Source organism: Nannobrachium achirus (assembly GCF_963921795.1).
Source record: "Nannobrachium achirus genome assembly, chromosome: 12".
Taxonomy (NCBI): domain Eukaryota; kingdom Metazoa; phylum Chordata; class Actinopteri; order Myctophiformes; family Myctophidae; genus Nannobrachium; species Nannobrachium achirus.
Genome location: NC_137832.1, coordinates 29,976,780 through 29,993,819, shown reverse-complemented (window position 1 = coordinate 29,993,819; position 17,040 = coordinate 29,976,780). Strand labels below are relative to the sequence as shown.

General features: G+C 41.4%; 1 protein-coding gene across 2 annotated transcripts in view; it reads left to right on the top strand.

Annotated features, from left to right (window-relative positions):
• The window catches only part of zmat4a (zinc finger, matrin-type 4a), a gene marked incomplete at both ends in the record, with an annotated part of 131,297 nt that overhangs the window by 90,306 nt on the left and 23,951 nt on the right, over positions 1-17,040 (top strand). For both annotated transcript variants that reach the window (XM_080738367.1, XM_080738366.1), the window contains one exon: positions 1,124-1,280. In XM_080738367.1, coding sequence (XP_080594493.1) covers positions 1,124-1,280 — 157 coding nt within the window. The remainder of the gene's footprint in view (positions 1-1,123; positions 1,281-17,040) is intronic.

Here is a 17,040-nt window from a genome sequence, read left to right as displayed (position 1 = left end):
GTACTATACACACACGTGCATATGAACGCACCTGCACAAATATACTACACACTATCAATACATTTCAATTCATACAGAGGATATTTAGCCTGGGACAACAAAGAAGCAGAACATAGTTAATCACAGTGTACAGGTTGTGGTTTTTATTACTTTGCTAAACAGACCAGACCTACAGTAGTTTGCATCCCATGACTATTATGAACACAGTCTTCAAAAGTTTCAAACACCAGAAGATGTTCACCCTATATTGACAACTGACAATGACATACGGGGCACATCGTGCAAGAGCGGTTGTCAACCAGTGAATAGGTATCCAAAGAAATCATCGCAGGAGGTGTTGTTTTCTCAGACAGTTAAACAAATGCTTGAATGGTTATTCAAATACCTTGGCAGACCTTGATATACCTGGGCAACCCACCAAAGTAAAGTTAGTGTGCTAATGCTGGGAATAAAATCTGTGTCCTGACGGCCCAGGCGGTTATCAGTCCAACTGCTAGTTCAAATCTAGTACCACATGTCACCCCGTTAGGGGCGTCACACCAAATTCTGGGCCCTGGGTACAAGGATTCACTGCGGGCCCCCCAAGAATGTTAACTATTGAAAAATAGCAGATATACAAGCTCACAGCGCGCGCTGCGAGCTTGTATATCTGCTATTTTTGAAAAATCATGAAAATGTGTGCAAGAAACCTATGTCAAGGACCCCCAAGATGATATGTATTTGGCCACGGACCCCCATCTCAAAATATTTAGTTCCAGGGACCCCCCAGAAGCAAAATTTGAGTTCGAAATGTTCGCTTAAAAAATACATAATATTCAAAGATTTTCACACATTTTCACAACTTTTCAAAAATAGCAGATCTACAAGCTCGCAGCGCGGCACTCGGTGCCGCGCTGTGAGCTTGTATATCTGCTATTTTTCAATAGCTAAAGTATAAAATAATTAAGGCCCCTCCTCCACCACCTTGGGCCCTAGTAACTCAGTCCCACTTTCCTCCTACCCCTTGTGACGCCCCTGTCACCCCGTCTCTCTTCACTGCATTGTCCAGCAGAGCAGAAATGAATGCTGCAAATGGAATCCTAAGAAGAAGCATTAACCACAAGTGTGGCGTGGTGTCTTGCAGGGCAGCGAGGAGGGCGACGTGGACAAGAACAAGTGCTGCACGCTGTGTAACATGTCCTTCACCTCGGCCGTCGTGGCCCAGTCACACTACCAGGGCAAAATCCACGCCAAGAGAATAAAGTTGCTGCTCGGGGAACAGCCCGCCATCACAGCCAAAGGTAGATTCATTCATTATGTGTGCATGGTTCAGCCTCTCCTCCAGAGACGGTTCTTTAGACTCCATATTCAGCTCAATGTTTTATCACTTCTCTCTTGCCCTCTACTCTGCTTTGATTTCCCTTTCTCTCTTCTCCTCTACATTCCGATCCTCTGAGAGGAAGTATAGATTACGTGGCTCAGTAGAGTTAACTTAACTTTATGGTATCTAATTAACACATCCACTGCCAGGTATATAATTAATTAATTCAGTAGATTCTGCTGGGGTTTTTTTCAGAGTTTTTACCTTTTTTTCGAGGCTCCACGAACGCACCACTGTCCAAATGCAATCAGATTACTTTGGGGAATGGACGACAATTCGTCTTTTCTTTCACCCGGTAAAGAAAAAATATTTTATTGTGTTGGAGGGGTATTACTAGCTGTGTGGTATAGAATCAGTGGTGTAAAGTAACTAAGTACTTTTACTTAAGTACTGTACTTAAGTACAGTTTTGAGGTATTTATACTTTCCTTGAGTATTTCCAACTTCCAATACTTTCACTTCTACTCCACTACATCTGGGATCCAAATGTTGTACTTTTAATCCACTACATTTATTTGAAAACTATACTGTAGTTACTTTGCTGATATAAATTATAGTATGTTTAAACATACATACACCACTTTAGCCCTATTTCATACCTTGGCTATTTGAAAATAGCCGATCTACAAGCTCACAACACGTCGCATCGTGACGCGTTGTGAGCTTGTAAATCTGGTTGTAGATCTGCTTGTAGATCTGCTATTTTCAAACATGTTGTACTTTTACTTTTAGTACTTTAAGTACATTTTATGCCAATACATTTTTACTTTTACGCAAGTAAATTTTGAATTCTAGACTTTTACTAAGTAAGGGTGCCCTCACACCAAATTACCTAGAGTGGAATCCGCCAATGCAACGCTCCATTTCAATGAGAATGGAGCGTTTTTTTTTTTTTTTTTTTTTTTTTTTCAGAAATCCTCTACCTGCATGTAACCGCTCCATTCTCATTGAAATGCTTTGGCACATTCCACTCTAGGTATTTTGGTACTTCTACAATGCAGTATTGATACTTTTACTTAAGTAGAGAGTACTTTTTCCACCACTGTATAGAATACAGAAAGTGGTTGCTTGGGAGGCTTAGCCAATAAGAGCACTGACTGTACCTTTCAGTGTCATGTCAACCTTTGTCCTTACGTTGTTTGTCCTTGTCATTATCCACTAACCCAAATAAATAACCTTTAAAAAGAGTATTGTGAGTAGGACTAAAGTGCAGGCAAACGGAGGCAGAGCAAGTTGAAACAATACATGTATTAAACAAATAACTGGAGGGGCAAGTTGTGGTGAAGTAGGGAGAGTTCAGAAATGGATAGCAAATCAAAACAGGCTAACAAGTCAAAAGAAGCAGGCAGCAATCCCAAGCCACTCTGACTGGCAAAAGGTCAAAAACACTGGAGCAGACTTCATTAACACAGGAATATACAGGATTACATTTGGCAAGCCACACCTTGACTCCCTGGTCAATATTCAAATTTGCTTGTTAAAATCAGGTCAGGTCAGGTACTGCTTGGAAAGGATGCTGAGTCCCAGGTAGACTGCATGGCTCATTCAGGAAAATGTATTTCACTTAGACTTGCACCACAAGCGTAATTTGATAGGGTTTTTGGGTTTTAAAAACCCAAGGGCCCCCCCAGTGGCAAAAATAAAATTTGTTTTTAATAGGCCTAAATAAAAAAAATGCGCCCATATCTACATAAATTCATACTAGGATGTTATATATATTTTGTAATTTCCAATATATTAGGGGTCCCAGGGCCCTACTTTCCTAATCTGTGGATTAATCATTGTAGTTTGCGCTTAAATCGCGCAAAGACAACAGACCCTTTGATCAGGGCCCCCTTGATCTGAAAACCCATGGGGAATAAGGTCTAATTTCGCCACTGACTTGCACTGATCGTCAAGGAGCAATCCAGGCATTTCATTGTTCTTCCTTCCATTTCATGGACTGTATGACAAACTAATAGACATCACCCTGCTCACGTGTCAACATTTTTCTTTAAGCTTGAGCTGAGGGAAGGTCAAAATGAGGACACAAGCAACTTGTCAGCTCTCACAGAATTGAAACATTGTTTGTGGCACTTTTGTAGGTGATAAAGTCATATCTATACTATAATTTTGCGAATGTCTGAGTGAGTGAGTGAGTGTCTGTCTGTCTGTCTGAGTGAGTGAGTGAGTGTCTGTCTGTCTGTCTGTCTGTCTGTCTGTCTGAAACAGCGTTTCTCCTCAGTGGCTGGAGCAATTGATCTGAAATCGCATCACCATTAGCATATGAACACACCTGACATAACTGTGAAGCCCGTTTGTCACTTTCACAAATCGTATGCTGTATTTTCGCATTTTTATGGTGTATCTATATCTATTTAGCCTACAGTACCTTTTGTGACCACACATGTTAAGGGAGGGGCGCTGTTGTTCAGGCCATGCACAATCACACACAAACCCACACACACACACACACACACGGGGGGGTGGGGTGGGGGGGGGGGGGGGGGGGGGGGGGGGTTCTGGCCCTGTTACAGATGTTGTCCAAAAATCATGCAGATCGGTACACAGTATCTCTGTAGCTGTTAAATGGAACGGGTATTTCTTACATTGATGCTCCTACATATTAGCATGCAAGCACCAGTTAAAGTTACTTTCCATCCCTCATATACTGTGTGCACAGTGCACATCCCATAACCCACACACTGCACATCATTTCGGAGCTCATATCTTTGAACGGGTAAGGGCTAGTTAGCTGAAACTTTAGGAATCTTAGCTACAAAACGTTTTTGTCCATCTTGAAATTAGTTAAACTAGAAGCCCGGCCTTGATTGTCTATGGTTGGATAAAATGAGTTCATTATGTTTGTTTGTATGTCTGACAGCAGCTATACCAATCGGCATGAAACTTGCACACACTCCCAGTAGGCCAAGGAAGAACCTCCACCCCACATTTTCATCGGCATCATGCTGACGCTGTAACATGCCGCTTCATGTATTGGCCTTTAACTCTTGAACCGTAGGTCGTATCATCATCATAAACATAACATGATCTTTTTTGTGTTTATTTTTAACAATAATGGAGATATAATACCTAACCCGTTTTCTGGGGTTCTTTCTTCTTAGCAGCATATCTGGGGCAATAATTGTACCAACTGCAATACATTTTTGCCCAGTATGAATCAGGTGTGAACTAGAAAAGTGTTGCTCCTGGGAGCACAGGTCTCCTCCAGGCTGGGTTTCTTATCGCAAACCTTGAAAGGCAGTCTTGGCCAATTGGAATGATCTGAAAAATCGGACTCATACATCTTGATCACATGACCCCAGAGATAACGAGTACCGGTGAATTTTGGACAAAATCTGTAGGAGTAGTAGTAGCTAAAAGTGTGTTTTGAAGAGAACGCTCTATGGCAGAACATTTAATCTGGCACAAAGTTAAAGTTGCATCATGTTCCAAGGAATCCAGGGAAAAAAAGATGTTGATTGTATAAATAAAAAAAAAAAAAAATCGAACCTCTGTTCGAAGTGGAGCTGTGTGTGTGTGTGTGTGTGTGTGTGTGTGTGTGTGTGTGTGTGTGTGTGTGTGTGTGTGTGTGTGTGTGTGTGTGTGTGTGTGTGTGTGTGTGTGTGTGTGCGTGCGTGTGTGTGTGTGTGTGTGTGTGTGGGGGTGTCTGGCCTGGCCTGAACAACAGCGCCCTTGTGTGGTCACAACAGGTCCTGTTCAAACTCAACGACAGTTCTCACTTGACGGTGAGGACAGTTCTCACTTGACGGTGAGGACACACATTGCTGCCTATAGCGGAGCTCTGTTCCACACAGCTCCAAAAAATATGTATGACCTACGGTTAAAGAGTTATTGGCCAAATCGTGAGGTGGGCTGTTGTAGCGCCATCAAGAGCATAGTTACGGTTCGTATTGCATGCCCAACCCGAAGGCCTCGTACCGGATGGTTTAATATGAATACATGTATCATAACATCCCTACCAGACTGGTCTGTGGTGGTTTAGTAGGCATTAGTAGGTTGTGATGTCAGCTGGAGATTCTCTCTGTCATTGTTGCATTTGGACTTTAACAGGACCTTGCCTATTTGTGTGATATTGTTACATTATATGGATGTAATCAGTCAAATTGATTAAGTTCAAGAATGACATCGCAACTAGAACAGGCCTTGCCACAAATAGGAGTTGAAAATGTCCCCACAGTGAATAAAATAACTGTATTTTTCTCTCTTCTGGTCTCCGATCCATACGCTGTCCATGGTGCTGAATGTTGCATGTCAGAGAGAAGGTCAATTATTGATTTACACATTGTGTGTCGCAGCCTACAGAACTTTTCATCGTAGAAGGGTGAGAATGCATTTGAAAGCTGAAGTTGTGTCAAGTTATTTATGCACACCTAGTGTTTTTAAAGTAAAATGTTGTAAAATGTTTTTGTTCCGCTCAGCTACAGTACATGGATGGACAGAAGAAGAACTGGACGAAGGCTAATTTTAAATGTATTGGCCTCACACTGACACTTTAGAATGAATATAAATGCTTTCGGTTCTAAAATAAAGTCAGCACAGGCGTACTGGGAACATTGCCTGCCACGCGGATTTGGTTCAGTTGGTTAGTTGCACTTTCAGTGTTCTTCTGTGTCTCTCTCTGTGTGGGAAGCCCCACACCCAGGACCAGTAAGGATGTTTTTATGTACTTTATTATCGGGTAAAGCACAAAAAGAAATCATAAAGGAAATGAGTGTATCCTGGTCATTGATATTGATCCTGTCAGCCTCACCTTAGCTTTGCCACTGAATACATACTGTAAGAAGCAAAAGGACCTGGAGTCAAGGCTTAAACACAGTAACATCACTTGAGAAGCAGAGAGTGAGTGGAAAGGGTCCAGTCATATAGAGTAGATGAGTACCGAACTGAAGGTCTGTATACGTAGAACTGAGGTGAGGTGGATGGAATGTGGGAGTGGCCGGACGAGAGAGACCGGCCAGACCATCTGTGTGGATCTCATCCATTCTGTAGCTTTTTTCTTTCACCTACTATTCCAATCCTGTGGATGATGGTACTGCATAGCTGTTTTCAATTCACTGGAAACCACTCACCTTGAAGGAATTCACAAATTGGCAGTCTTGAGAGTAATGGGAGATGACTATGGAGGCAGTCGAGTACTCGAGTTGAAGAATGAAGAAAGCTGGCGTACATAAATCAGATCACTCTCCTGGCCAGACCACCTGAGACCGTGGCAACTGTCACGAATGAAGGCAGATGAACCTTGCTTGAGCTCTGTTTGTTTACTACAGCGGGTTGTTGGCATCTTGATTGGATTGGCTGGGTAGTTTATATGCAAAAGGTGGCATTCATTGTTTTCCTTTGGTTTTCTCACTCACCAGTGAATTTGTTTAATCTTGGGTCTTTGGTTATCTGCGATTACAAAAGCCCCTAAGGCATACATGGGCAATTCCGACAGTCTATATTAGTAGCTTAATGACTAGTATAGTAGTATTAAAATGGCTTATTTTATTTCATTAAATCAAAATGTTACATTTCAGGATTCCAATAAAAAAATAATTCAGGATTCCAATTCAAAAGAAGCTCAAATTAGCCGATCTACAAGCTCAAAAAGCATCGCAGCGCGATGCGTTTTGCTTCTTTTGTGTGAGATACTAGAATGACAAAAGTAGAACGTAGCAATATGCAATGTGGCCCTCTGGAGTGAAGGTGGAAATATAGTGGCCCTCGCCATCAAGGGGATGGGTAATTCCAAAGATGTGTAAAAACTATCGGTAAACAAAAACAAATACTGAGCGATGCAAATCAGTTTTACTTCAACATGGATGTAATGCAATATTTTGTACTCCGAAATGTTACACATGAGGAACACCTGTTGCCTCATTTTCATTTAGTGGAATTAAATGGCGAACAATGGCTTGACATTATTCTCTCTGCTATACAGTTGAATTGAATTAAGTTGCTTCATAGTGTGTGTGTCCTGCTTAAATATTTAGTTACACAATTAATCAACCACTGTTCCAGAAAGTGACACCTTCATAAATTAATTGGGGCAAATAAACATTCCAATAAAGGTCGCTCCTGCTGTTGATTCTGTTCATGTGGTAAAAAATAGAAGTCTGCACACTGATTAATAAAAAGCTCTATTATAAATTAACGTTTCGACACATTCTGAAGAAGACCTTGTGTCGAAACGTTAATCTATAATAAAGCCTTGACTAGGAGCATTTTATTAATCAGTGTGCGGACTTCTATATGCTGAAAAAGGAATGCTGCCGGGTCCTAGTGGTGAGGATATTTTGGAAGGCAACAACATTTTGTCAGAAACATGTTAAGCATGGTCATTATTCACTGAATAGTGTCATTTCAATGCAGTCAGGGGCCTATCAATGTTCTAAAACAATGGTCTCAATAATGTCCAGTAATTCTGTTTATTTACTGTGGTTGAAGTAGTTCTAGGTCATTTTCAAACAAAAGACAAAAAGTTCAAGATATATATTTGAATATTTAAAACTTTTTATCTAATTGACAACAAAGCTGATATGATCTGAATTATTCTGATGCAATAAACCGCATGCATCTCGCCTCCAGGTTGGTTGAAATAATTATTAAGAAGTTTCACCTGCCATCTCTGATGAATTTTAAATTGTAAATGCTGTGTACCTTGCTGCTGTTCAATTGCATTGCATTCTAATGATCTAGTGCAGGGTTCCCCAATTAGTTTTCCCCAAGGGCCGAATTATGTCTAGAGTACCAAGCCGAGAGCCACAACATTGCAGGGGGCGACGGTGGCGTTCCCACTACTCCAGCGACAGTTCAGATATCGTCGTTGTCGGGTGAAAATCTAGTCCAACACCGTTTGTTTTGCATTCATCATTTTTAAAATTATTTAAACTAGTAAAAATAGCCGATCTACAAGCACACAACGCCTTGCGCTGCGAGGCGTTGTGTGCTTGTAGATCTGCTGTTTTCACTACTTTTGTGCGACAGCCGTGTATGATGAAGCAGGGCTTTGCTTTGCGAAAAAATGTACACATTTGGAGATACGACGATATACTAGTGTTGTTGCTGCTCTTATACCACCATTATTACTGGGGTTGGTGGGGGCCAGACAGTAGCCCCCCGCGGGCCGCAAATGGCCCGCGGGCCGCCTATTGGGGAACCCTGATCTAGTGCTTGGACAATCCTTATGCTACTACCTTCCTGCACATGTCACTGACAGGTCCAACTGTTAGCTTTGCCATCTGTGGCCAATGAGCCAGAAAGGAGACGGCTCCCACTTCCCATGGCAGAGCTATCAATCGTCCTGACACCCAACAAGCAACAGTACATGGCCTCACAGAGTACCTCCCTTCTCTAGCTGACATGCATGTACCCCCCACACGCATGCACGCACACATGCACTCTTATACACACATATGCACACACATATGTAGCGAGCGCAGACACACGCGTGCACGTGCGCACGCACGCACGAGAAGTCACTTGAATTGACTCCACTAGTCTGGAATAAGCATGGCCCTTACTTAGTTCAAATGAAAAATAATGGTCCATATTAATGAATATTACTTACAATTCGTGCTTAAGCCATGCATAAAATCATTTCTAAGAGTTAGAGTATGATTTATCCACTTGTACTGATAATAGATAATGAATAAGAACAGCTCTGAACATGAGTGTACAGTTCCAAATGGTAGAAATAGATGGTGATGAAATGAGGACATTGAGCAATTTAGACCTATGCTTCAGTCACATAAAAGGGAAGAATGAAACATCGATTGCATTGTGTTTGTAGTGACAGAGGATTTGTCATATTGTTCTTTTAGCAGGGAGCACATATTCCCCAAGTTGAAAGTGATGAGTGTCTTAAATTGGTCGATAATGACCTCGTCTCGCGTTGCCAGACGACTGGAGATTTATGTCTACCGATTAGTCTGGGGACTTCTGAACGCAAGGAAGTTGGTTGAACGGCAGCGAGAACGCTCGCCTAACAAACGTACGCCTACTGCTTTGAAAACCACACATTTAAAACATAACAAACTTTATTGTTCATAAGAAGTTTCTAAATGTTATGTGAAAAAGAATATTGTCTACTATGTAATGTTCATAAAAATGTTCTTTATACTGACAGGACGCCCATAAATGTGATGCTGGGAGGGGATTATTATTACAGAGAAGCTAATACAAATGACATTTGTTACATTTGGTCACATGCTCTGATTGCTGGCCAACACATGCCCTTTTCCTCTAAATCATATGGAATGTAATGTATAACATACTGTAGGAAGGAATATGCACAGTAAATCAAAAGACACATACACAGAGGTGTTTTGTCATTGAAAGACTAAACACTTCCAACATCCCTGTTGTAATAACTGCAAGCATTGTTCGAGACCTTTCTTTTTTTTATCTCACAGTCACAATCTAAAGCACCTGTATTGTGCTGTGCAGGGATCTGCCACAAATAGGAAATGTCAGGAAGATAAATCAGGGGCAGCAGGAGGCCCTGGGCTATTGATTTCTACATAAGTAACGTTGGCGGAGATGCCGAGTGCGTCCACTGATCCACTCATCTCATGGGACTCTGCTGCTGTTTCAGCTGGCTGTCCATAGTAGAGGCATAAACATTCTGTAGTACCCTCTCTCCCTCAACCACACAACCACACATTGCAATTATCATTACCCATGATTTTTTTGTCCTATAGGCCTATCTGTCCTGAATTAATCAAATACGGCAGACAGTTCTTGTTATAGGCTTAAAGACCTGGAACATTTTAACATGCACTTTAACTGTTATTTGTCATACTTTGGCTATTGAAAAATAGCAGATATACAAGCTCATAGTGTGGCACTCGTGCCGTGCTGCAAGCTTATAGATCTGCTATTTTTGAAAAATCTTAGAAATGTGTTCATCTCTTTGAATAAATACTTTTGTAACTCAAATCTCTGATTCTGGGGGTCCCTGGAACAACATATTTAGAGATGGGGGTCCGTGGCCAAAATACATGTCATTTTGGGGGTCCTTGACATGAAAAGGTTTGAGAGTCACTGATTTAAAAGAAGGATTTAGAAGACATTTATAGAATCGGGTCAATACAGTGTATTCAAAGACTTGCACACATTTTCAAGATTTTTCAAAAACAGCAGATCTACAAGCTCGCAGCGTGGCACTCGTGCCGTGCTGTGACCTTATATATCAGCTATTTTTTAATAGCTAAAGCATAAAATGATGGTTGAAAGTGGTTAAAATCTAGAGTGACACATATACGTTCCAGGTATGAACGGGTTAACCAAATTACTAATCATTGTAATGTTCGACGGCTGAAATGATTAGCAAACCACAATCTTTCCCCTTTGGAACAGTGCAGCTTCAGTATCCAACGAGCGTGCAGTAAAAAGTGGCACCGCTACAACGGCTGCACCTTTACGGCAGTGTGGGCCGGTACTCAAAGTGGGTCATGAGCTAAAAGCAGCTGCAATAGAGGAATATTGTTATCTTGTAATACACTGGGTCCTGACATCATGCAGGTTATTGCGTAATTTGGGTTCTGGTGTGAAACCAGCTGAGATTCACTGCTTGAGGTTAGAGCACGAGTTATGACTACAGGGAGTTTTGAAATGTATTCAGGGACTGATTATTTCTTGCTTCTTCTTTTACATGGAAGCTTTTTCATACATTAAAAAAACGTTTTTTTCTTTTCTTTCTTTTCTTTTTTTCAAGCATTTCATAAGTAAAATTAAAACAATTAAAATAAATTCTATAAATTCCACAAGTACTGTAACACAGCACTGACCAGTATTTTCTCGCAGGGTGTGTTTTACATATTTTTACATAGCTCGCATTATGTATAACAAACATAGCCTGAATAAACTAATACTGCCCATAATTTCCTTTGCCCTTTCAGTCAGGCTCTTCATGGATACTGTTGTGCTGCTAATATGCACATATTCAGTGACCCATATATCGTTTGCCACATTAATTTGTACTTGAATGTGTTTTCAACAGTCCATACTCGACACAGGATGAATGAATGTTAATTGGCCAGTACTATTCTTTCTATACAAACATACAGGATTGTGCATCTGGTAATTCCTCTAGATGGAAATTTCGTTTCCTTTGCTCATCATTTTAAGTATGAATTGGGAGTTTCCAGATTTCTGTAGGAACACAATAGCTGCCATGAATGTAATTTCTTGTCAAATCTGCTGCTTTATACAGGGACGATTCTCAATGAGATGATACTGTACTCTATAATGTTAGCCATGATGTGGCAATGGGGCTTCAAACTTTAAACTAGCAGTCTGTGTGTGTCTGTCCGCCGCTAATCTGACAAACTATCCTGGCCAATCAGCTTCATATTTCTTGTACATGCTGGGCAGGCCAAGGGAGTAAATTTATATTTACAGTATATTTTTTCAAATCCATAAGTGACAACTACGTATTTTGAAGTAGCAATCGTCCCTAAACTATGGACCGGAACTAGCCAATCACAACAGGCGACGGAATGAGTATACTTTCAGTTTAACATCCCGTACGGGAGGACCTACCACCTAAACCTAACCTTAACTCTAACGCTAACTTCAGTAAAACTAACTCTGGTGACATGCTAACCTGCTGATGCTTTCGAAGCTCGACACTGGTGATGCTAACCTGGTGAAATGCTAACCTGCGGAGTCCGGACGCTCCGTCTTCCCGTGAGGACGCGAGGACGGAGCGACGCTGGTGATGCTAACCTGGTGAAATGCTAACATGACGATGCTCCGTCCTCCCGTCCTGGCGACACTGCTGCATGCGCGTTTTTCCTAATGAGTTTGAGCACAACGGTGGGGGCGCAGGGGTGTGGGGGGAGGACGCGTCTGCAGTCGTGGACACTCTGGGAGCTCGCCGTTGCTGAAAAAATCTGTTCTACGTCTCCCGCTCCGTCGGTTGTGCTCGCAATGAACATAAGAACAAGTTAAGAGCTACAATCTATTTTTGTTTGTTTCGCTGGGGGGTGTAAACAGACCCGCACCGCATGACGTAAGCTCCCTTAAACGCAGCACTTCCGCCACACCTTCCGGAACAACGCACGGCACAGGTCGTGCCCATGGTGCTTTCAGACTATGCCCCAGAAATAGCCAATCGCAGACATACAGTACAGTCACAGCACTGTTGCTACTTTAACACAAACATTCCCCCCACCAAATCATTACAGCAACTGAATAATTCTATTTGTCAGTTTATTGTTCTGTTTTTCTTTGTGTCATCTTATTTTTATCTTGTGATATTGTTTTATTTCTTGTCAATGTCTTGTTTAAAAAAATAAATTAAATCTAAGATACACTACACTACTAAGATACCCATGTACCTGACAAAATACTTAAAAAACGTCAAGGATGTCCACAATTACAACACCACAAATAGGAAATTTGTGGTGACCAAATTTGAGTCAACTCAAACAAAGTTTGACGCAGTCGAGTGTAAAGTGACTGGGATAGGTTCAGCATTACCACTCCAGGTGCAGCTGCACTCTTTTGGAAAGAAAAAAAAAGTCAAAGCTCTTGATCTACCAGTCAAACTTTGTTCCTACTCCTATTAATTTCCCTGGTTAAGAAGCTTGGATAAGAGCCAGTGTTCTTTCACATGGAAAGGAGCCAGTTGAGGTAGTTCCATCTAATATGGATGCATTCTAGGTACCTCCCCAGGGAGGTATTCCAGGTACGGCCAGCTGGCAAGAGACATCAGACCAAGTAGATTGGATTAAATCTCCACACCTCGGGATCCCCCAGTTAACTTTGGCTAAAGTGACCTGACTCTGGATAAGCAGTTGAAGAGCGGTGGGGCAGATCAGATGGAGAACAGTTCATGCTTGTTACAGAACATGCCTGCCTCTTTCACATACAGTGCCTACTGACACAGATGGAGAGAGAGTCAGTGAGTGTGAGATAGTCACACGCAAGTAACTCATTGTGCCACAAAACCACAACTTCTATTGTGTCATTTCCACTGTTCCACAGTCCCAGCACATATTCTCTTTTTAACAAGTATCCAACATAATGTATTCAAGTAGCACTCCCTGTGGGAAACTTGTGTAGACCATAATTCAACAGACACCACTATGTTTGATTATGTTTTAGAATTCACGTATTTTGTCATTACTGTGTCAGAACGTGTTAGTGTAATTGTCCCCTAAGCGTACATTTCTAGTTGTAGAATAATATATCGAACTGTTACTGGGATTGCCAGCCTTTCTCAATCTCTACATCGGTGTTACGGCAGTAACATTGTTGTTTTTTGTTTGTTTGTAGCAAGACACGTTAAATGGTGGCTGTATCAAAGTAACAAATTGCTTACTTTCACACAACATATATCATCAAGACAGGGACATAGAGACTATTCCATCTTCTGGCTCCCAAGCTGTGAAATGATTCCCCTCCCTTCTGTCATCTTGCTCTGCAGTCTGAAAACTCACTTCTTCACCTTCCCTTCACCTTACCCAGCACTCCTTTTTTTTTTTTTTGCAGCAGTACTTGTTAGATAGATGCGTGTTATGTTTAACAGATATACTATATTGGCCAATTGTTCACATGTTATTTACAGTAGTAGATGTATGCTGTTTTCTTGTCCACAGATGCTTAATGTGTTATTTAGATGGTGTGTTATTAGATGCTACAGCAGTTTTGATGCTTTCCTGTTATCCCATTTACTTACATAGTAGTAGTAGTTTTCATTACATTTTATTTACTTGGTCAAATACCCTGTTGTTAATTGACTAGAGTTCAAGCGGCTTACTCCGACTTAATAAGTCAGCTATATAGACAGGACATTATACATATCACTTAAGTTCACATACATACTGTATATTCAACAGTCCATATGCTCTATGTATGACAGCTGAAAATGTACGCAGCTGTTATATAAAATAGACACAAACAGACTTTGGGCAGTCAGAGTGGCAGACAGAGAGACAAACAGAATGTTAAATGATTTTGAATAATGGAGAAAGGTGTTAAAATTGCATGCCTGTATTTTTGATAGCCACATATTACTTTCTTTATGCTTATAAACAACACAAAACAAAAACCTCCACTCCCATATCCCATCCAGCAGCATTTTGTCAATACCAGGCCAACAAAGCAGGCAATAGTATACTGTGTTTCCACTCATGAACTGAACGCACGGCTGCTGATATGAAATCTGGTCTGTCTGCTGTCTCCTTGACTTGATGATGATAAAGCAGGGCCATCAGGCTTGGATGATTCATCATGTACTGCTCTCACCCATAAATGCCAAAGAAACTAATCGGAACGCATCAGAACTAATCAGAACTAATCCCCTCTGTAACGTGAGTTTCGGTGACTTCATGTTCTTCAAGTCTGCTACAATTCCCCTGTCCCCTGGAAGTTGGTATTAAAGTTGGAAGTGCACACTGAAACTTTGATGGTATAGTTCATAGAGTAGTGTAGTTCATAGAGTGGCAACCCAGCCTAGTGGTGACAGAGATACATACAGTATGCACTCCACTGAGCACATGAACCTCTCTAGATATTGCAATTTTTGTAAATTATTGTTGTGACATTTAATGTTTAAAACTGAGAACAACCCTTTGAGGGATCAGTATGCCTTTACTATTTACCCAGTTGCATTGCTACAGTATATTACCAGCAAGACACCTAAGGGCGAAAAGCAACCTCGCCCTAAAGGGTGAGGTCGCGCCATCTGTCTTGGCCATATATGGATTCTGTTAGTGTGGTTCTCCTAACAGGGCATCATCTGGGATACAATCACTTTTATGCCCATATATGGAGATCCCTGCTCTGAGTACTTGACATCACTGTGATGTCACCTCTTTAAGCCTATACATGGAGATCCCTGCGCTGAGTATCGTAACATCACTGTGATGTCACCTGTGATGTCACAGTGATGTGTCAGGGGAACCACAGTGTCAGGCGTTAACCGTCCGGATGGACGTCTACGGACAAGCTTTGACGGTTCTGATAGTAAGCTATCACAATTATTCCTTTGTGCAGCCAGATGCCATATCTGCTTGTTAGACCCGTTGGTCTTCTGAGCTGAGTTTTGAACTGTACCTGCTGGGTCATCATTTATGAGACTGGAATATTCAAGACTCTGAGTAGTGGTGTAGTTGTCCTGCAATTATGAGAATTTGATGAATGGGGAGTTGAGTACCTCTCATAAGCATAAATAGTTATGGTTAAACTAACAGGCTCGCAGCAGGAATATTAAAACAACTTGTGATTACACTGTGCGTGCGTGCGGGTGCGTGTGTGCAACCGATGAATCTCCATTATGTATTGCAGTAGCATTGCTCTAAAACAAACAAAAAGCTAACTAACACAAAGCATTATCACCAACAGGCTGGTACTGCCTACTTATAATTCTTCCCAGTTATCATTCTGAATACTGAGCGTTTTCTATTTGCTCCATAGTACTGTGTATACTCTACTAGAAAAACTCATTATGTAACCAACCTTGGACAGCTCCCAAATGCCAGACACATACTCCTGTTGTACAATAACAATATTTATACCATACATTCATGGGAACTGGGGCAAAAATAGTAGACCTAGACAGACTTGTTGGCTCACACACTTTTCAAATTGTTCTGCCTAACAGTCTATACTTCGGAAGCACAAAAAATGCATATGCATATAAAATAAAGTGTCTGCAAGCTCAAAACACGCTGCGTTGCGACGTGTTTTGAGCTTGTAGATCTGCTATTTTTTAATTGAAATTCTGAATTATTTAAAGCTATTTTTTAATTGGAATCCTGAAAAGTAAAATTTGTATTTAATTCATGGCCTACTGGTCTGGGCGCATACCACTTAGGCATTGGATGCCTGGCGGTGTCGCCGGTTCGATTCCCGATCCGGACGACCTTTGCCGCATGTCATTCCCTGTCTCTCCCCCTATTTCCTGTCAGTCTACTGTCCTCTCAATAAAGTGCATAAAAGCCCAAAAACAAATCTTTAAAAAAAAAATCGAACCTCTGTTCGAAGTGGAGCTGTGTGTGTGTGTGTGTGTGTGTGTGTGTGTGTGTGTGTGTGTGTGTGTGTGTGTGTGTGTGTGTGTGTGTGTGTGTGTGTTGCAGTTGATGCTCAGGGCAGGCTAGATCATGTGTACCGATTTTTGTGACATTTGAAGAAAATATGTAGGAAAAGAAGCAAAAAGTGTGTTTTGGAGAAAATTCAAGATGGCGGAAAAAAGATTTTTAATTTTCCGATCTACGGTTCAAGAGTTACGGGGCAAAACGTAAAGTGGGCCGTTATAGCGCCACCATGAGGCCGAGTGATGTAATTATTTTTCGATTCATTCTTAAAATCATTATGAATCTCCTCTCCGAGGTTTGAAACTGTAGCTCCTATGGTTTACGAGAGAAAAATACTTGAAAGTGATTTCTTGCATTGTCCCATTATAAGTCAATGGGGACAATTAAGCGTCGTTTTTTGCCGATTACGTCGGCATGGTAAGGCGGATCGGAACGAAAGGTAATAGAACACCATTCCCGGCCGAGCCGCACATTTTGATGTATATATTGCGCGAGTGGCGTAAATGGTGCGGCACTAGTTACGCGCCGAAGTTTAGGCTACATACAGACAGACAGACAGACACGGACGGAGACCCACACACACGGCCACGTATAGGGAGCTTGTGTTCCACACAGCTCCAAAAACAAAAATGCATTAAATACATTGGACATA